The sequence below is a fragment of the Aedes albopictus genome, chromosome 1, assembly GCF_035046485.1.
Source record: "Aedes albopictus strain Foshan chromosome 1, AalbF5, whole genome shotgun sequence".
Lineage (NCBI taxonomy): Eukaryota > Metazoa > Arthropoda > Insecta > Diptera > Culicidae > Aedes > Aedes albopictus.
Genome location: NC_085136.1, coordinates 171,295,682 through 171,317,541, shown reverse-complemented (window position 1 = coordinate 171,317,541; position 21,860 = coordinate 171,295,682). Strand labels below are relative to the sequence as shown.

General features: G+C 41.4%; 1 protein-coding gene and 1 long non-coding RNA gene across 2 annotated transcripts in view; both read left to right on the top strand.

Annotated features, from left to right (window-relative positions):
* Positions 1 to 2,080: 2,080 nt before the first annotated feature.
* LOC134286121 (uncharacterized) lies at positions 2,081 to 5,530 on the top strand. Its single transcript, XR_009996846.1, has 3 exons — positions 2,081 to 3,241; positions 3,325 to 3,415; positions 3,474 to 5,530. It is a non-coding gene; the product is annotated as an uncharacterized LOC134286121 (long non-coding RNA).
* Positions 5,531 to 8,194: 2,664 nt separating this feature from the next.
* Positions 8,195 to 21,860, top strand: part of LOC109405289 (N-alpha-acetyltransferase 80) — a 59,252-nt gene continuing 45,586 nt past the window's right edge. Inside the window, exon 1 of the mRNA XM_029858374.2 lies at positions 8,195 to 8,366. Coding sequence (XP_029714234.2) covers positions 8,364 to 8,366 — 3 coding nt within the window. The 5' untranslated portion in view covers positions 8,195 to 8,363. The remainder of the gene's footprint in view (positions 8,367 to 21,860) is intronic.

The following is a 21,860-nucleotide window of genomic DNA, read 5'->3' as shown; positions in this document are numbered from 1 at the left end:
TCAAAGTTCATAAACAATACAAGAGTAACTTTTTGGAGAATTAAGTTCAACGAAACCGGAATTGAACCAAACTTGAACTTCTGAGTTTGTTCTTCAAGTGCAATCCGAACTTTTGGTTGCTTGGGACGCTCCGATTCAGCACTGGATGATGAACAATCGTATGCATATCATCCAATTTCTGTAAGGCTTTAAAAACGAAATTCAACTAAAGATCTTATCTGATTTGTATGCTTTCTTCTCGGGCAAGTGATTCTATTTCAGCAATATGTTTCCACTGATCAAAATCTCTGAACTCTTTAATTATTGATGCGATTTTCCAAAAGAATAATTCACGATGCAAGTCATTAAAATGATTGGATTGATCGGATACCTCGTTGCCACTAGAAGAATCACTGCCTGCCGAAGTAATAAATCACTCAAATCACATAAATTAGCTTTTGAACGGGTCGTTTCGCTGGATTCAATGCAGCCGCTGCAGTCTGCCACGAACAAACTTCTGTTTTGCTTTTTCGACTATCTCCGAATCTGACAGCTCGGAACATCGATTTGCTCTATTTTTACTCAGATTCGCGTAACCGATGGCAAACGCGACGAACTGAGTAGAAGTACCTCATTTCTCTTCAGCAAGCTTACGGGAAGATTCATTTATTACGTCTATCGTTTTTCGGGATTTCTAGACCCCCCCTCCCCCCTCTGTCACGCTATTTTCCTATACCTAATACACGTACTGTCACACTTTCTTAGACCCCCCCTCCCCCCAAAATGTTGGACGTAATTTTTGAACGTTCCCTACTCAGTTTCCGCCAACTCTTCGAGGTCGACGAAACTGAGTTGTCGTTACTCATCGACTGAGTAGAATTTTTTCTCAGTGTGTGGATTGTTGATGTATCAAAGAAAAAAATATCCCAAGTAACCACTAAGCCCTGTCGTAAGCTGTCTAAAGGTCATAAAAAAGCTTTTCCGTGTCAATAGGCTCTATAGAAAATTTTCAAATGTTCTCAGGCATTATAAATAGTAAGCACTGAAATAAGCCGTATATTAGTATATGACGCTATGCTATAGTGCTTGTAAACCCAGTGTCTATGAGCCGAATAAGAAGCCTGACAGTGCTGTTAAAAGGCTTGGCCTGCATGACGTTTATATCAATCAAAGCTGATTTCAAGCAAAACAAAAATAAACCCTCGACTGATCCGGAGCAAGACGATCAAATATCCTCGGAAATTTCTTCCGATCAATAGGGTGTTTGAAGCTTGTTATCAGACACTTTAAGCATTGAATTGATACAGAAAATGTATAACTACTTTCTCGATTATATTATTAATGCATCGGATGTTAATCTGTGGAGTATCAATCGTTTTATCCACATCCACAGACGAACACCAAAACTAATCGATGAGCGATGAGCCCCATTTTGATTATCCTGTTATTGAACCTCGTCAACCTCCCAAACTTCCCTAGCTGCATCTCCTGCAAATCTCTCTCAGCCATCCATAAAACCATTTTATACATTTCGAATGCGGACACTTTGTGCCCGATTTCCGATCGTCCGGAACATCAACGCTGTACCAACTTGTCTGCTTTTCTTTAAATACGGTGCTGAGCCAACCGATCTGTTGGATCATCGATGGAGCAGATGGGAAATGTGACGAAATCCACTTAGAAATAACAATCCCGAGGATATCAGATCGAATCTGGGTCAGGCCGTAAAAATCGAAAAAAAATAAACTTCAATGGAAAAAACATCCAGAACAAAAAAAGAAGGTGCAAATAACTTTCTTTTTTTTTGCTTTTTTTCTGACTCTCATTTGACAACTCTTCCACCAGAGACTTGGTACGCAGATTGAAGCTGGCCGTATATCAGCCGAATATTTCGCCAAAATTGGCTTTTAAGCAGATCTATTATAGGATGTAGTTCTGGTAAGCTCTGTTAACATTGCTCTTCATGTGAATATAGAACCAACTTGGTGCCAATTTTTACGGCTTAGTGGTTACTTGGGTATGTTTGTGATTCTATTATGTATCACACGTGACATTCGTGGGTTTTTACAATTTGCGCAAATCAATATGTAAAACACATTATTGTCGGGCCGCCACCAAACCGGACTTCGCACAATCAAGTCGCGACGCGACCCAACTCGCGACGTTTTTTTATCATGTCAAAAGTAGTGCGCATCCTTCCCGTTGTTGTCAGCAACACATCGCACTAGATGCGAAACAGTTGCGACACTTGTGGACCAAGAAAATTGCAATTTTTGTTTGAATGTCGGTCTTGATTCCAACCGGATAGACAATACTCAGGCGTGTCAATTTTTTGAGTGTGCATATAGTGTCTTACCCAAGTAACCACTAAGCCGTAAAAATAGACCATTCCCGTCTGACCTTACCCCCCTTTTTTATATTTTTCTCAGAAAGACAATTGTTTTTAATGATAATTGTCGCTCTCAGATTTTTTTTTCATGCCCTCCTTTTTTTCATACAAATTTTCAAAATCTGAGAATCTCACCACTTTTTCCTCATGCGAAGTAGTTTTTAGTAACCCTATACTGCGGTGATTTTTTTTTCACCTCTCAGAAAATGAAGACCAACTGGGAGCCCTATTCAATCATGTTTGTTTACGTTTTAAAATGTCAAACTGTTTCCAGAAAGGCCAACGGGTACGGGAGCAACAGGATCCAAATATCTACGGCGAGCACGTCCTGGATTTCTCAAGATCCGACCGGTTTGGACTTTATTGCGGCGGCGCGGATCGGTACTGATTTCAACGTTCTAATGCCTCATGCGAGTGCCGGAGACAAGGAGCAGGAGCAGCTGGAATTACGTGGTTTGCCTCGAACGGCAACATTCTGGAGGAAAATGAGACTTTTATTTTTGTTGTTTCCGGACCACTTCCACATTCGTCCGGAAGTCTTTCAGCAGGATCTCCTGCTTCTGGTACTCGGATCCCTTTAGCAAAAATGCAAAAATCCCCTAAGGAATTCCGCAAACAAGAGTTCCCCAGCGGTGATACTTTTTTGGGACTCCAGCGGGGTTTCACTCTGAAATTATACCAGAAGGAAATCCTTTTATTATTCCGCCAGTAGAAATTCATTTTGAACTATAGATACATGTGAGAAATTCAACCGGATATTGTCCCAGGAATTCTCACAAAAGTTTGCAGGAAATTGAATAGGAGATTACTCCAGAAATTCCCACCGACGATTGCGGCAGGAAGTCCCTTCAAAGAATGCTCCAGGAAACCCCAGTGAGTATTGCTCCGAAAATTTCCACAGAGGATTGCTTCAGGAAGTCCAAGCAGGATTTTTATGCCTAGTCTAATCGTCTCAGCTCAGGTCTAATCGAGACGTCGGGTTTAATTTGCAGCCAAAGTGGTGCGTGTTCGGAAGAAAAGGCAAAATCTGATGATCAGCTGGAAAAGGTTTGTAGGAACATTGATGATTGTGAATGCCGCATTGTTTCATGATTTCCTATTTTAGTGCCCCGACAGTCGATATTCGCTCATTGCCGCCAGCTGCAGAAAGCTAGCAAGGTGTAGAAACCGGTTGTTCCCGACAACACCATTATCGGAGAAAGCGTTGAGAAGCGCTGTGAAAAAGTTTGCCGATGAAAAAGGAGGAGGAATGTAGTTCGACCGGCATTCGCACCGAAGATTGCTCCCGGATATTTTAATCAATTCCCAAAAAGGATTGCTCCAGGAATTTTCACCGATTGATCCAAGAAGTCCCACCGGAGATTGCAGCAGGAAGTCCCCCGAGGATTACTCTCCACGAAACCCCATTGTGGATTGCTCCGGGAATTGCTCAAGAAGTCCCACCGAGGATTGCTCCTAGTGGTCCCACCGGGGATTTCTCCAGAAATTTCCACCGAAGATTGCTCCAGATATTCACATCGAGGACTGTTTCATAAATTCCCACGGGGACTGTTCCAGGAAACACCACTGCGGATTCCTCCATGAGTTCCATTTGGGAACTGCACCAGGAAATCCCACCGGGGATTACTTCAGGAATGCCCACCGAAGATTCCTCTAGGAGTTCTCTTTGGGTATTCCTCCGCGAGTTCTCTTTGGGAATTCCTTCGGGAGTTCTCTTCGAGAATTTCTTCAGGAGTTCCCATTAAAGATTCCTCCTGGAGTTTCCTTTGGAGATTTCTCAAAACGTTCCTTTCCGGGAATCCACCAGAAATTTCTTCCGGGAATCCACCAGGAGTTCCCTTTGGATGGGAATTCTTCCAGGAGCTTCCTTTGGTGATTTTACCAGGAATATTCCAGAAATTCGATCTGGGGATTGCTTCAGGAATTCGATCTGAGGATTCCTCCTGAAATCCGGTTTACTCAAGGAACCTATGAACTCACGGAAGAAAAACTTGGAGAATTCTCGGAAGGAACTCCTGGTGGAGTCCCAAAAGAAATTTCTGGTTGATCCCCGGAAGGAATTCCTGGAGTAATTCCAGAGGGACTCGTGAAGAAATCGAAAATTTTCACTGTACAAGAATACCATTGCCCTTCCGTGAATCGCATATATGTCCCATTTGCATAGGAAATCCAGCAAAGATGGGACTGATATGCGATTCACGGCAGTGCCTTTCTATTAACCACCAGCATTTTCCTCTGGGAAACTACCCAGTAGTTCCGAGAAGCACTACCACTACCCAATAAACAAGAAATCTTCCCAAAATTCATTTTGGAAAATATTCCTTGCCAGAAATTGCTTCTGAGGAATTCTCTAGCACCCGACAAATGGTTTGCAATTTCTTCCGCCACCGATTCCTTCCGGGAGATCCCACAAAGTCTATCACGGAATCTTTCATCGATTCTTTCTAAGGAATCAATTCCTACTGGGGATTTCTCCTGCAATCTCTTCCGGGTGATCTTATTGCGCAAACCGTTAAGAGAAATTCTCTAGAAATTGGAAGAATTCTTCACCGTTTCTTACGAGTAGCTTCTGGAGGAATCCCAAGAAGGAACTCCAAGAGCTTCCGAAGGAATCCCCATAAAAAAAACTACACAATTTACTTTTTCGAAACCTCCAGCAGTTTTTTTCCTTGGAATTTTTCACCACTTCCATCCCTGAATCCTACTGTGATTTTTTTTTCAGCAAATCTCTTCCGGGAATCTTCAAGCAATTCATCAATCCAGATACTTCACCTTACACTAGAGCATTACGTAATTTGTATACGGCGCCGAATGATTATACATAATTTATTAAATCCAACTGGCTTGAAATTGTTCCTTGGAATGTAGACTCTACTGAGCTAGAAAAGTCTCTGTATTTATCGAGCATTTCTGATAAATATGCCGAAACATAATTTAATAAGTTCTGGTTCTATACATACTCATCTGGAATAACCATTTGGTATATTAAAATGATATAAAAGTGATGTGTTTCACTGAAGAATAGTACTCTACAAAAATTAAAATAAATCTTCATTTTAATACTTTTATATTTAGTGATCTTATACACGGTTATACATATACATAAGATTAGGTAAGATTATATTTTTTAGGCTAGATTCGCATAACCTATCAGTAACTGATTGAAATATTTTCAAGTAGAGTATTGCACCATTTGGGCAGGTGTACCTATTTTTGGCACTTTTCGCTATAACTAAGTCAATTTCAAACCGATTGATTTGATTTTTTGTACAGAGTTTGGTAATGTACGTGCCTAACTCTGGACAAAATTTCAAACCAATCGGTTTGAAATTGACTTAGTTATAGCGGCAAGTGCCCAAAATAGGTACACCTGCCCAAATGGTACAAGACCCTAGTCCAGTCGGAATCCTCTTCATATCTCCTGCTACGGTGCTCATTCTTCCATATTTTCACCGCCGCCTCTAGATCTGTCGTGAATAAACCATTGTCGAATTCCAATCCCAGCTGGAGCAATATTACCTATTACCCCGATCCCTGTCCCGATCCGTATCGCCTCCTTTTCAAACTTCTCTATCATCCACTGGGTGACTTGTTACTGGTCCTATCGTTGACGGTAGTTACGGTACATCTTGCTGAACATTCCTTGGCATATTGCCCATGTAGAACAGAGCCTGTTGGCTCCGTTGATCGATTATCTCCTGCACTTGCTTCTGTATCATTTGGATCATGCTCCGGGCTAACGTTGGCAAATTTGAGTTGGGCGTGTTTCGTAGATTCATCTGTTGCTGGAGATGGCCACGATTCCGTCGAACCTTTGAAGAACTTGCATTCTGTCAGTTGCCGATTACAATAATGCTGATGGTGTCTTCTTCTTCTGATGCACCGTGGCCGTTTAGCTTAATCCTCGAGGAATCCTTAGTATCTCTTCAGCATCGGTCTGCAGGAAATTCTTCTGCACAAAATTTCTTTCACTTTGATGCCAGGTGAAACTGAACTGCCTGAATGACAAAATCCGCAGAATGCGAAGAAAAAAAAGGAACCAAAACAAAACCAGAATGACAGTCAGCTGATACGAAATTCACCTCACAAGATAAATGTCAGAGGGGGGAGGACGGGGTTGAACGCACTTTCACCACAGCAAAACTGAAAGGGGGAAAAAGTGTAAAATGCAGCTTCGCACTATTTTTGATGTTTTTCAATAGTTGCAGGCTTTAAAAAATAGTGGTCTCTTGGGAAAGTTTACTCCATAAATTGTCAGAAAGCCGTAGAGCACATAAAAAAAATTGACGGGAATGGTCTATTGGCACCAAGTTGGTTCTATATTCACATGAAGAGCAATGTTAACAGAGCTTACCAGAACTACATCCTATAATAGATCTGCTTAAAAGCCAATTTTGGCGAAATATTCGGCTGATATACGGCCAGCTTCAATCTGCGTACCAAGTCTCTGGTGGAAGAGTTGTCAAATGAGAGTCAGAAAAAAAGCAAAAAAAAAGAAAGTTATTTGCACCTTCTTTTTTTTGTTCTGGATGTTTTTTCCATTGAAGTTTATTTTTTTTTCGATTTTTACGGCCTGACCCAGATTCGATCTGATATCCTCGGGATTGTTATTTCTAAGTGGATTTCGTCACATTTCCCATCTGCTCCATCGATGATCCAACAGATCGGTTGGCTCAGCACCGTATTTAAAGAAAAGCAGACAAGTTGGTACAGCGTTGATGTTCCGGACGATCGGAAATCGGGCACAAAGTGTCCGCATTCGAAATGTATAAAATGGTTTTATGGATGGCTGAGAGAGATTTGCAGGAGATGCAGCTAGGGAAGTTTGGCAGGTTGACGAGGTTCAATAACAGGATAATCAAAATGGGGCTCATCGCTCATCGATTAGTTTTGGTGTTCGTCTGTGGATGTGGATAAAACGATTGATACTCCACAGATTAACATCCGATGCATTAATAATATAATCGAGAAAGTAGTTATACATTTTCTGTATCAATTCAATGCTTAAAGTGTCTGATAACAAGCTTCAAACACCCTATTGATCGGAAGAAATTTCCGAGGATATTTGATCGTCTTGCTCCGGATCAGTCGAGGGTTTATTTTTGTTTTGCTTGAAATCAGCTTTGATTGATATAAACGTCATGCAGGCCAAGCCTTTTAACAGCACTGTCAGGCTTCTTATTCGGCTCATAGACACTGGGTTTACAAGCACTATAGCATAGCGTCATATACTAATATACGGCTTATTTCAGTGCTTACTATTTATAATGCCTGAGAACATTTGAAAATTTTCTATAGAGCCTATTGACACGGAAAAGCTTTTTTATGACCTTTAGACAGCTTACGACAGGGCTTAGTGGTTACTTGGGTAATAAATTCTAGAATAGGGTTGTCGCACTGAGTCGGATCCTACTCAGTTTTGAGTAGATTTTTTTCTCGGTGTGTATTATGATGAATCATAATTACCGATTTTACCGCCGTAATAACTCTCAGGCTATAACCAGGGATGCCACATATACAGATTTTTCTGTAATCATGCAGATTTTTTTGCAGCTTTTCATACAGAATTCTGTATACCAATATATACAGATTTTTGGAAATTATACAGATTATACAGATTTTTGAGAAACTTACAGAATTTCAAACAGATTTTTCGCGAAATTCTACAGATTTCATACAGATTTTTGACAAAAAATGGTGATACAGATTATAAAGATTTTTGAAAGGCAAAATACAGATTTAAATGTGGCAACACTGGCTATAACGTAGTGACTGATTCATAACGCAGTTTGTGTTTTTCTGTCATGTAACGCCCCAGCGTCCGAGCCATTTTTCTCAGTTTGTTTTGATCGTGGTTTTCGTAGCTGGAGTCAAGAATATTAATGGAAAATAGTTATTATTGCCTTGGTCGCATTTTTGCAGATTATTGCTCTTTAAAATGGTTGCATAAACGGTTAACATTTTCAAACACTACGACAAGATATCGGCCTTGATTATGGTAAGTGATTTAAAAATTGGTCTTCTACAGGTCAGGAGACTGCTACTTATATTTTTTTTTGGTAGACCACTCACGACTCATCTCGCTAAAAGCTGGTTTTATTTATAGCTCATACAGCAAGGTTGACAACCTCACATTTTTTTTAAATATTGTAATTATTTTTTTACATTATAAACTAGCTGTCCCGCCAAACGTATTGGCGTCAAAACATTCTTAACCAAGCTGAATTATTCGACCAAGTTTCAAACAATTTGGCTTACAAAACCCTTCATGACGAAGAAAACAAACCTGCCGATAACATTCAAGTCACCCTAGATAGAAAGTATAATCTTTTTCTTCTGGGACTTGGCCTGCCTCGCTTCAACTTGGTGTTCTTTGAGCACTTTCACAATATTAATTGAAGGGCTTTCTTTGCCTGCCATTGCAATTTGTATATTGTGCCAGTGTGTTTTCCCATATAAAATCCCATACAAATTTCAATCGCGATGCGCAAAGTGTAGGCATGACTGATCGCGCTCAAATTTTGTACAGTCGTTCAGGACCCGAAATGAAGTCAAAAACACCTTGATCTGGAAAAACGACCTCTACGACCCACGCTTTTACCATGCATGCAGTATTTACCGATGACTGAAACCAGTCTTGATGCTTCTATTTTGGCATTGTAATTTTGACCATGTCAACTTGAATGTTGCGCGTCTTGGATAAACATGGTCAAAAATACAATGTCAAATTAGTAGAATCTAGAATATTGTCAGTCAACGGTACTGCACGCATGGTATATAATATTGACAATGATTCAGTACAATTAACTGCACTTTGCATTCGGTTGAAAATTGATAGTGCAGTTCTTAATTTTACCATGCGGATTTGGTAGGAGCTACAACAAAATTTTCTGGGTGTAGCCTTAACCTAAAGTGACCACACGTCCCGGATTGTGCGGGACAGTCCCGGATTCAAGCAACCTGTCCTGCATTTTCAAGCGTCCCGGAAACGTCCCGGATTTATATAATTAGGCAATTATATTCATGTTATACATTTTTAATACCCCGGACAGACATGTGATACGAGTGTGATACACGTACAACGGTACGCAGTGTCAAGAAAATTCTAATAAGACTGGCTTGAGCGGAGAAAATTATCAGTATGGAACTCATTTCAAGCGCAATTGTACAGTAATTCCTATATCACATGTGTGTCTCAAGTATAAAATAAACTTCTATCCTTCTATCTTTCCTAGCTGATTGAAAAAAAAAGAAGTTTTTTATAGAATTCTGCTTAAGATATTATATGGCAGCATCCATTTATTACGTAACGCTAAAATCGACATTTTTCGACCCCCCCTCCCCCCTCCGTAACGCTTTTTTGTATGGAAACCCGAAAATTTTTGTATGGACCGTAACGCTCGGCCATACTCCCCCCCTCCCCCTAGAGCGTTACGTAATTTGTGGATGGCGCCTATTATGCTTTTTTGATTTTCCATGTAAAAAACATTCCCATATCAATTTGTTTAATGTATTTTATAAAGTTTTCATCATTTTAAAGTCCTTACTGCCTGATTGTTTTGTGAATTTCGAATTGCGAAAAATCTGAAACTTCTGACATTTTTGGGATATTTCGAAACTAGTGCAATGGTGTTGTTTCCCGCGTGATGTTGCAACATTTACTCCTGAGAATACATCAAAAGGCTGTGCAAAAGGTGTACTGAAATTATTGGAAAAACATAATAGCTACGATATTTTTGAATAGTATTTGTAACAAATTATTTTATTCTGATTGTCAATAAACATAGAACAGGTATTCCAATAGTTGATTTTGTACAGTGTCATTTTTCTTTATTTCTTTGTAGTTATGTAGCCAGGGGGAGGGGATTTCGGTCTATGCATCTCTCTGAGCCTAAATCTGTTGAACAAATTTCTAGTTTGAAACCCTTTTTAATTAATTTTTTTTCGGCTGCGCCGCTTTCTTGCGATATGACTGTATATGACTGCATTATTTGTTGCTGTTTACGCAATGTGAGTATTGAATTAAAAAAATGTTCCATTAGACATCGAAAACCAGTCCCAAATTTATTCCTTATTGGAAAAAAAACTTACGTAAGTTTTAATATTTAACATGTTGTCCCGCATTTGAGCAAAATATATCTGGTCACTTTACCTTAACCACTAGGCTAACTGGAGGGGTAGTGTATGTAGGGTATCGCGCTACTTGGGCGGTGGTTTTCTTCGTCTGTTATTTTCGTCTGTTTTCCACTGTAACTCGGTCAATTTTGAACCGATTGACTTGAAATTTTGTACACGGGTAGATACTATACCTATCTCACCGCATTCCAAGAATTGTGTCAATTGGTTCGAGATTGACTGAGTTATAGTGGAAAACAGACGAATATAGAAGCCACCGCCCAAGTAGCGCGATTCCCTACAAGAAACGATCGCAAGGCTAAAACCTGAAGTACACCAGGGTAAAATATTTTAACAAGGAAAGAATTCGATTTGAACCAGTAGGTCTGTGCCAAAAAGGGAGAAGGAAAGAATTCAATAAACAACATCAGTTTGACAATCATCAAAAATTCGATCGAGTCAAACAAGATGTTTGAGCATTGGTTTTTTCTTGGGAAAATATTTGAACCTGTGTACTAACTACTTAACCACAGAGAAACAGAAGTAACTCTTCGTACAAATTAGTATATTAAAAATTATCGTCACGTAATCATAATCGCCCAATATTAACCATTTTGTGTTTGGACAAGCCACCACTAGATGGCGGTAGTGGGCAAACGTCAAACAGGAGCAGAGCTGCCACATTATCTGTATTTCGTACACAAAAAAGTTGGCACCCCCGGGCACCCCCTCGTTTATTTTACTATCTCAAAGTATTTCACTACGGCTGTAAGCTTAAAGAATACCCAAGTAACCACAAGCATTATATCATAGCATTAATTCAATCATATTATAGTTTAGCTAATGCAAGATTACGTTTATTCTACATCTGTCAAGTAATGAAGCGTTTAACCTTAGTAAGGTCTTGGGGTCTTTTTTGACCTTTTCCGAATTTCAATTCGCTATAGGTTTTGTTTCCCTAGAAATCTGAAATTTTCAGACAATTATTTTTTTGTGGAAAACTATCATTTCCATTCATCCAAAACATTGGACGACCCCTAGGGGAGCTCCCATAAAAAAAGTTACAAATAAGACCCTGGGCTCATTTTTGACCCCAAACTTTGAACGGCTCTCAAAAATCAGTGGCTGGGCCGATTTTGATTTTCTTTGGCCCAAATGAAAGCCACACATGTCTAGTTTTCAAAACACCCGGAGAGTTCCGGATTTGGTCACTGTGGCCACCGGGAACCTGCTTCAACTGCAAAATGCCGCTTTAGAGACCCTAACTTTGGCAAGCTATAACTTTGCAACCGAACAAGTAATCAGGACCGTTCAAGAATCGTTGGAAAGGTATTCACGTGGACTTTGATTAAAGACATTAATATTGACTAATTCTTAAGAACCGGTTCCAGAAATCCGGAACATCCGGAAAGTAATGTTTTTCACGATAATGTGCTAGAAAGCACATTCATATTATTTACAGGATAGAAGTTTTTGCATCAAACTTCTTTAGGCCATAATACAATCTGTCGAGAACTATTTCTGTATGTTTCTGGTTATGTCCCGTCCTTCTGGAACCGGTTCCAGGGATCCCACAAGATGGCCAACGAGTTGACTGTAACGAAATTGAACGGTTTTCCGCGCCAAACACATCTGCGTTGGTTAACTCATGATGAAATCTCATTAATTTTTCATGCTCCATATTGTTGTGATATGTAAAAATATTGTTGGACATTGTGGTCTTATGTGGCCATCGGAGTGACCACCGGAGAAACCCGTATTGAGGGACTTCCATGTTTTTGCAACAAAGATAGGCATTCGACGGCTCTAACTTCATGATTTTTCATGGCCATGTGGCTTCTGGAATTAAATAGAAGAATTGATCATTCTGGTCTGTTTTGGCCACCGGAGTGACCACCGGAGAAATCCGTATTGAGGGAGTTTCATGTTTTTGCAACAAAGATGGGCATTCGACGGTTCTAAATTCAAGATTTTTCAAGGCCATGTAGGTTCTGGCATTGAAAAGAAGAATTGACCATTCTGGTCTGTTTACCGGAGTGACCACCGGAGAAACCCGTATTGAGAAAGTTTCATGTTTTTGCAACAAAGGTAGGCATTCGACGGCTCTAACTTCATGATTTTTCATGGCCATGTGGCTTCTGGCATTGAAAAGAAGAATTGACCACAAAAGTCTGTTTTGGCCACCGGAGTGACCACCGGAGAAACCCGTATTGAGGGACTTCCATGTTTTTGCAACAAAGATAGGCATTCGACGGTTCTAACTTCATGTTTTTTTCATGGGCATGTGGCTTCTGGCATTAAATAGAAGAATTGACCATTCTGGTCTGTTTTGGCTACCGGAGTGACCACTGGTGAAATCCCAATTGAGGGAGTTTCATGTTTTTGCAACAAATAAAGACATTCGACGGCTCTAACTTCATGATTTTTCATGGTCATTTGGCTTCTGGCATTAAAAAGAAGAATTGACCATTCTGGTCCGTTTTGGCCACCGGAGTGACCACCGGAAAAAATCGCATTGAGGGACTTCCATGTTTTTGCAACAAAGATGGGCATTCGACGGCTATAACTCCATGATTGTGTACTATTTTGACTATTCTGGTCTTTGGCCATCGGAGTGACCACCTGGAGAAACACGTACTAGGGAATTCCTATGTTTATTTTTAAACGCTCATATTATCTAGATTTATCACCAGAAGCAGTTTTTCGACGGCTCAATTTTCATGCTTCGACACGCGACATATTATCTTTATGCTCAGTTGTTATGCTTATTGTTCAACAAGGTTATTCTGTAGTAGAGGCAATTCATGTAAAAATATACTGCGATTCTTGTAGTCTGATACACAATGTCCAACAATATTTTTACATATCACAACAATATGGAGCATGTAAAATTATTGAGATTTCATCATGAGTTAACCAACGCAGATATGTTTGGCGCGGAAAACCGTTCAATTTCGTTACAGTCAACTCGTTGGCCATCTTGTGGGATCCCTGGAACCGGTTCCAGAAGGACGGGACATAACCAAAAACATATAGAAATAGTTCTCGACAGATTGTATTACGGCCTAAAGAAGTTTGATGCAAAAACTTCTATCCTGTAAATAATATGAATGTGCTTTCTAGCACATTATCGTGAAAAACATTACTTTCCGGATGTTCCGGATTTCCGGAACCGGTTCTTAAGAATTAGTCAATATTAATGTCTTTAATCAAAGTCCACGTGAATACCTTTCCAACGATTCTTGAACGGTCCTGATTACTTGTTCGGTTGCAAAGTTATAGCTTGCCAAAGTTAGGGTATCTAAAGCGGCATTTTGCAGTTGAAGCAGGTTCCCGGTGGCCACAGTGACCAAATCCGGAACTCTCCGGGGGTTTTGAAAACTAGACATGTGTGGCTTTCATTTGGGCCAAAGAAAATCAAAATCGGCCCAGCCACTGATTTTTGAGAGCCGTTCAAAGTTTGGGGTCAAAAATGACCCCAGGGTCTTATTTGTAACTTTTTTTAGGGACTAAGGAAGGTTAATCTACATTATGAAAGCATTGAGGCATTATGGGATTTTGACAGTTCGGTATAGTTCTATAGGGCCGTTGATTAATGCGTCATTGCATTACCATGTTAAAAGCTTCATGGCAAACAATAATGCAAGCATTTATTACTTTACTAAAGTTTCTTTCGTTGTAAACAGAAGAATACCCCTCAGTTCGAAAAAAAAACCTTTATAGAAACAAAACCATTAAAAACAAGAAAAACAAACCAAAATGTTCATGGATTGCTGCGTAGCTCAGACGGTGCTGTTTGAAAATTTATATTTTGTATGGTTTTCTGGGACACGAAAACAATCACATGCCGAGGGAACAACACTTATGTGGGGTATTGGTTTCGTTATTTAACATAACGCCCCGATTTTATCAAAGAAAGGATTAAGGTGAATATATAACGAAGCCACCCCTCGAATATTCAAGAGCACAAATCTGAAGAACCAAATGATGAATTGCGATGAAAAGTTGATCGATTGGTCACCACCAGCGGGTGACCAATCGATCAAATTTTCAGCGTGGTGAGATATTTTGTTCTTCAGATTTGTGCTCTTGAAAAACGAGGGGTGGCTTCATTATATGTTCACCTTAAAGCGCTGTTTGTATTATTTCTTATTTATTGTATTTTTTGGGAGAAGTGAGCACGTATGAAAACAAAAAGAACAGAATCAACACAGACGAATTTATATCTTAGTATTATCCTCGTTTGTGGAATCAATCGGTTCTGTAATCGCTTGTTTTCGATTAGGATGAATTCAGACCCCAGCACAACTTTTTAGAGCTGCTGAAAACACAACTCAATAAGGCACGAGCTAAGTATACGTCACCTTATGTTGCACATTTTTCCAGGTGCAAAATACATGGTAATCGTAGCACACAGCGTTAGCGCGTCTGAGTTTCATCGTGGTCCAGTTTCAGTAGTCTAGGTTCAATTCCCGAAACACAATAAAAAAAAATATCAGAGTGAGAGTATTGGAGCAGGCATGAGAAGATAAAAATAGATAGCAAAATGAAAAACATACTTTTTTTCTTTTTTGGCATGTTGCCGTAAGTATGCATTTGTAACGGTTCTATTGCACACAACGTCAGCAGCTTTAGCGCCACTCTCGGGTTAGAGAGGCTGCGACGCTTTTTTAGGTCCGGCTTTGAGACTCTGTCACGGGCGAGTTTTGAAAGTGGCTCAATCACGCTATTCTCCGACAACCCAAACGTAAGATCCAACGAAATCAGAAAATGGAAAAAGGATCACCGAATAAAATTTGAAAAAAAAGAACACTAAAATAGGGAAGCTTCAAACAATTTAGTGAAGGAAGTGTTATATTTTAGGCCCTAGTCAAGATGTAACCGCAATTATACAATGGGTCTTTACTATACTAGTCCTACCTATTGAGCTCAATGGTTTGAAAAACTTACGGTTCTATAGAACAAACTTTGTTCTCACGTTGGGGCCCAATCGTAGTGTTGCTCCGATGTCGCGCAACTTGCAGCTGCAGCGCGTGAGATCTGGTGGACGATCTTCGAGGTATACTGATCTTCTCGACTGTGACACGTTGGTGTAGCGCGGTCGCTCCTCAGAGCGCGAGATCCTGCTGGCAAAGTCGTCGAGAGAGCGGCGGTTGTCGCGGCTGCGCGGTGCCCTCGGCCAACTGGTACTCTCTGAGTGCTTCTCTAACTGTGGCTTGCGTAGGGGCGAGTACCGCGAGATCGTGGTACGGGGATGCTGCTATCGAGGCGAGAGCGAGTGACCGTTCGAACTACGGACGGCTGGCGGCTCCGACGCGGGTGCGCTTCGACGATAGGCAACAGGGAGAGTCGTCTCCGCGAGATGCCTAGGCACGGATACTGCGGTGGAATAGAACGAGTGTGATCGCTCGGACGACGAAAAGCAGTGGGCTTGCGCGTCGCTCGTTGTTGGTAGAACGCAGGGAGAGTGGTGAGATCTTCCGTCGCACGGCGAGGTATCGGCTCACCGGGTTCACCGGAAAGAGATGAGCACCGTTTACGCCTAGAGCTTGCACCGAGACGCGTGGAGCTTAGCCGACTCGCGGGGGTTCCTTTGCGCGTGTAGCTTGCGCCGAAGTACGTAGAGCTGCCAGTGATGCGCGTGGAGCTTGCGCCGGTCCGCGAGGAGGATCTGTAGCGTTGGGTTTTACGAACCCAAAAAAAAAAACCCTTCGTTGAAGGGAGACTAACCCCCCAACGAAATTATTATCGATCCTAATTGTTCCTAGGCAATGTCATCTTGCTTACCTATGCTTTTTTTATAACCACGTGAATGATCGATATACAGTCGTCTGTTCTACTAACTTTCCAAGGAATCTGAAAACTATACATCTCACGATCAATTTTCAGTTTAACACGTTTGGGATTTGATCTCACCTCTAATTGTACTATTAAGCACTGAGTAACAATTCTGGCTTTCAAATAACTTCTCGATTTTTACTGATACCAACTTTGCGTCTAACGAGCTTGACTTCACTAAACTGATTGGTGGCATTCCCATTTACTTGCCTGGTTGAGGCCCAACAATAGAAATATGCAAATCGCGTAAACACCTATTGTGTTTCGGTTGTTCGCTTTGCCAATATATGTGCAAGGCAGAAATATATTGGCCTATCCATCTCTGCCGCGTAACCCGATCCGACGATTCTTCTTCGCATTTTCCCTCATAGTCTGGGCAGCGATCCCCAATGCAACCCGTATTGCTGGGGGCGTGAGCCATCTCACTCTGCATGCACTCGACTACACATTTCGTTTTCCTCTCTGGATAGGGACTGTGGGAGAGAGTTTGTGCGGGCCATAGACTACGTCACGCGAGTGTCGCAATTCCTCTTTTTCTTGAGAGATGGCTCTGCAACATGCTGTTTGTTGTATCGTTTTATTTTTTAGGGATTCCTGAGGAATCCCATAGCAATTATAAGAAGGTCGTTACATTTACGCACATACTAGAAAAATAAAAATTTTGAAATTTAAAAATTTCAAAATTTTTATAAAAGACATTGTTTTTAACTTATTCACATTTAACACTTATAAAACAATTAAAAAATAACCTATTGGATGTAGTAAAGTTTAATCGAACTAATGAAAATAAACAAATTTGAATAAGGGTGGATGTGAACTGAATTGAACTTGTAAACAAAAGAAAACTATTGCCGAATGAGTCACTATGCTGTACTGTTCCATCTATAAACATTCTTCCTCTAAACTTACTTGCTTCATAATCGCCTTTCATCCTTTCCTTAAAGATTCACTAATAACTTCAGAAATTTCTGAAAACCGCACTAAATTATATCCGAATTACTCCTGAGATTTCAGGAAACCGATGTCGACCGAACCGATAACTCCAATCACGAATTGGAAACTGATTTCTTTTCATCTTACCTATCTTAATTACCTAACCGACACTCATACCGACCTCATTCGCGCCCGAATCATGCCTTATAGCCAACATAGTAACTCGGATGCTGTAAGTTTTGCGTGAGTGCTGACAAGAAGTGCCAACACCAGTTAGATGGAATAGTGAAGTTGAACAAGATGGATGTAGGAATGCTATTGCGGTGAGTATATGGATTTTTCCAGGATTATCGACGAAATTACGGCTTTCATCGAGGATGCAGAAACTATCGGAGATACGACTAAACTACAGTGAATATTCAACTAGTGTATTACGCGGACAAGTGTTACAATTACGCGGACAAATTACAAAGTGACTATTTACAGAACGTGCCATTATGGGATGATCCATTATTCTTGCTGAAGAACAAAGGACATCTACTCTAAAGTGAAATTTTAGCTTCGCCATGCAGGGTCATTGAACTTTGTCTGGCTCGGCAGACTCTAAGTTGACTCTAGTGTGTTCGAAGCTGAATGTTGGTCACAACGCGAGGAAACCGTAGGACATCTCAAACGTTGGACGGTTTGCCTTTGCACCTCAATGAGTATTTTACTTTTGGCTTTTGTTCGTGCATCGGGCGGATGCACTGTCATAGCTGGTGAAATGCAATGTTGCACTTTTAAAGAGGTCAACGACCGAGGAAACTCGTGGACATCTCGTATCGTGACTGAACCGTAGCACCACTAGTGTTGTGTGTTTGTTTAGGCTTAAAGGTTTATAGTGTATGCAATACCCGGTGGATGTAGAGCAGTCATAGCTTGTGTTTTTAGACCACGAAATGGATTACTTTTTGGGGAGATTCTTCCATGCCTTTAGGCCTTTTTCAGGAAAGACCCGTGAAACGTGCCAGGAATTCGACGACCTGTTTCATCCTCTAGAACGTATGTGTTCGTCCCTAGAGCGGTTAAAATCTTCGCGCGGCTGAATTTAGTGCCAAATTTGCCGACAAAATGTTTGTCTTTATCTGACAGGTGCATATCTCGCTTATACACCACATCACCTGGGCTAAACGTATGTTTTGTGTTGGCCCTCAAGTTGTACGGGCGAGAGTACCGTTGATATGCGGAATGGAGGTTTTGTCGGACAATGTCATACATTCTTTGAACTTCCGAGCTTCGATGCGACGGATCATATTCAGTCTTCAGCTCAAAGTCACGCAGGTGGTCGTATTCCGTCCCGGTGCTGATCATGTTGCGGCCGAAGTTAATGAAATACGGCGTAAAACCAGTGCTTTCATGGACGCTGGTTCTAATTGCCGCAGCGATTTTATGCACAGATTCGTCCCAATTTCTGTGATCGGTTTGACGGTTTAGTGCACACCGGATAGCGGTCACAATCACGCGGTTCACGCGTTCCGCCGGGTTGGGACTCGGGTGATAAACCGCGAGGTTCCACTGAGTTACGCCATACTGATCCAGGAGTTTTCTGAACAATTCGGATTGAAAAACCTTTGCGTTATCAGTGATGCAAACTGAAGGCGCCCCAAAAAGGTTGAAAACCAAGTTTTCCATCACTGCGCACACGCCGGGCGCTGTGGCCGCTTTCATACACTGGACCAATACAAACTTTGAGAAAAAGTCGCAAATGACCAGGATCCAAACGTTTCCCTTTTTGGTTTTGGGATATGGGCCAAGAAAATCGATGGAAATAAGCTCCCAGGGTCGACTACATAGCTTTGGTTTTCCACAAGGTGGGCGTACATTCAAATTCGGAACTTTAGATTCCTTGCAGACAAGGCAACTGGCACAGAATTGCTTGATCTGGCTCGCCATTCGCGGCCAGTAGTACCGCTCCCGAACTTTCTGTAAGGTTTTGAGGAAACCTAAATGTGCCGTGTTGTGGATTTTCTCCAGTATTGGCTTTCGATCCGGCATTGATAGCACTTCTTTCCATCGAAAGGAAGGATCTTCTGGAAGGGTGGAGTTTGTAATGAACTTAAAAATCTTTCCATCGACTATTTTGAAGTCACGGAATTGGTCGGGGTTCTTTTCGATTTGATGTTTCAGTCCCGCTATGTATGGATCGATCAGACCAGAATCTACGGTGTACACTGAGCGGCTCAAAGCGTCAGCGGGGATATTTTCGCTCCCCTTTTTGTACTGTAATATCACGTCATATTTAGACAACTTCAAGGCCCAACGGGCAATGCGGGGGCTTTTAGACTCGATGCTCATGGTCTGCAAAAAGGTCAGGCTCATGGCATCGGTCTGAACAATAAATTGATGACCTTCAACGAAGTGTCGAAAATTCTCGATGCTGAGTAAGACAGCGAGGCATTCCCGCTCGGTAGCGCTATACTTACGCTGAGTACTCGAAAGTTTTTTCGAGTAATAAGCGATACATTTCCGCTCCCCGTTTTGGATTTGTACTAAGACTGATCCGATCGCCAGGTCGGAACTGTCGGTTTCTATTATGAAAGTCTGGGAGAAATCTGGATTGGCTAATATGGGAGCCGACACTAATGCCTCTTTTAGTTTTTGAAGGGCTTCCTCCGCTTTTGTGGTCCAAACAAATTTTTGTCGCCCTTTTTTCAATAAATCCGTGATTGGAACCGTGATTTCTGAATAGTTATTAATGAATTTTTGGTAAAATCCGGCAAGCCCGAGTAAACGCCGAACGTCTTTGACGTTCCGAGGTGCCGGGTAATCCAAAATGGGCTGGATTTTGGCTACATCCATAGACAGGCCCTCTTCGGATAGTACATACCCCAGATATCGGATGCTAGTCTGACAGAACTTCGATTTCAAGATATTTATGGTCAAGCCTGCCTTTGCCAAACGTTCCCCGACAATCCTAATCAACCGAAGGTGTTCTTCCAGCGATTCAGACGTGATAATTATATCGTCCAAATAGACGTAGACGAAGGGTTCTAAGTCGTGTCCTAGAACTTTCACCATAAGGCGGGCCATAGTGGCGGGCGCATTAGTTAGCCCAAATGGCATGACCTTAAACCTATAGAACCCTTTGTTGGTCCGGAACGCCGTTTTATTTTTCGCCTCCCTCTCCAGTTCCACTTGGTAGTAGGATTCGGTCAGATCAATAACAGAGAAGTAACGCGCACGTTTAATTCTCTGCAAGATAACAGACATGTTAGGTATTGGGAAATCGTCTTTTTTGGTTAGCGAATTCAGTCGACGAGAATCCAAACAGATTCGCCATTTGCCTGTAGGTTTTTTTATAGGCAACAACGGATTTATGAAGTCCGCTGAGCCTTCACATTCCTCGATAACATCAAGACGAAGTAATCGATCCATTTCTTCATCAATCACTTTCTCTACTGCCGGAGACCACCGATAAGACGGAACTCGTTTTGGAGTGGCGCCTGGAAGCAATTCAATTGAATGTTTCAACAAATGCGTTCGTCCCAAACTACCCTCTTTAGTCATGGGCAAACATTGGATAGCCTGAAATAGTTCAGTTCGCTGATCCATAGTCAATTTGTGCTCCGTATGAAGATCTTCGGGCCGATCAATAAGGTTGGTGGGGATTTCGACGGTAGGCATCTCGAGGCTTTCGTCCAACTCAGGAGACTTATCGTTGGAACTATGGGGGATAGACGGAATGAGCTGGAAACAAATTTGGTCTTCCTCTTCTCCGAAATAGTCCTGGACATAGTTGAGATCTGAATTGCGTTCCTGTAAGCTAGCGAACGATTCATTTGATGAATTTTGATCCGGATTGCAAATCAGTTGAAAATTAAAGGCTCTTAGAAAATCGACCCCTAAGATTAAAGTTTTCGATATCTCCGGTACAACTAAAGTTGGAATGACTTTAGTTTTGCCTTGGTATCGGAAAGGAACGTTAACGTATCCCAGACAGGTGTAAGACGTGCGGTCGGCAGTCAGAATGTTCATATCGCAATTGTGGATTTTTAATCCGAGACGGTTAATCAAGGGTGGTGAACTAATAATCGACACACTTGCCCCGGTATCTGCTAATCCTTCAACCTCGATATCCAATATGGATACGGTAAGATGAGGACATCGGCGAAAACAAGTCTGGATCAGATACGTCTGGTTAAATTGCACAAATGGGATGTGGGGAACCTTGTCGTTAGAGAGCAAAGGAGATCGGTTCCCGAAAGACTCCTTATCTACTCGTTTTTTGATCGAGCTTCGAAAGCTGGGCGAATGTCATGTTGCTGTGGGCATCGAAACGCTGTGGTTTCTGGATGTCCACACATGTGACAGAAAATAGCTTTCTTTTTGTCGCATTCCCTCCACAAGTGTCCCACTTTTCTACAATTCCAACATAAAGGGTTGGGTCGCTCGGTTCCCTCAGGTTTGCGAGATGACTGCTCTCTTGAACGATCCAATGGTCCTCGACGAGCTTGAACAGCAGCTACTTCCCACTCGTCGTCTTCCTTTTCATGAAATTCAACCTCACCTTCATCATAATCAATTTCATTGACCACAGGAGGTCTATTAGGGCCTCGAGGATGGTATA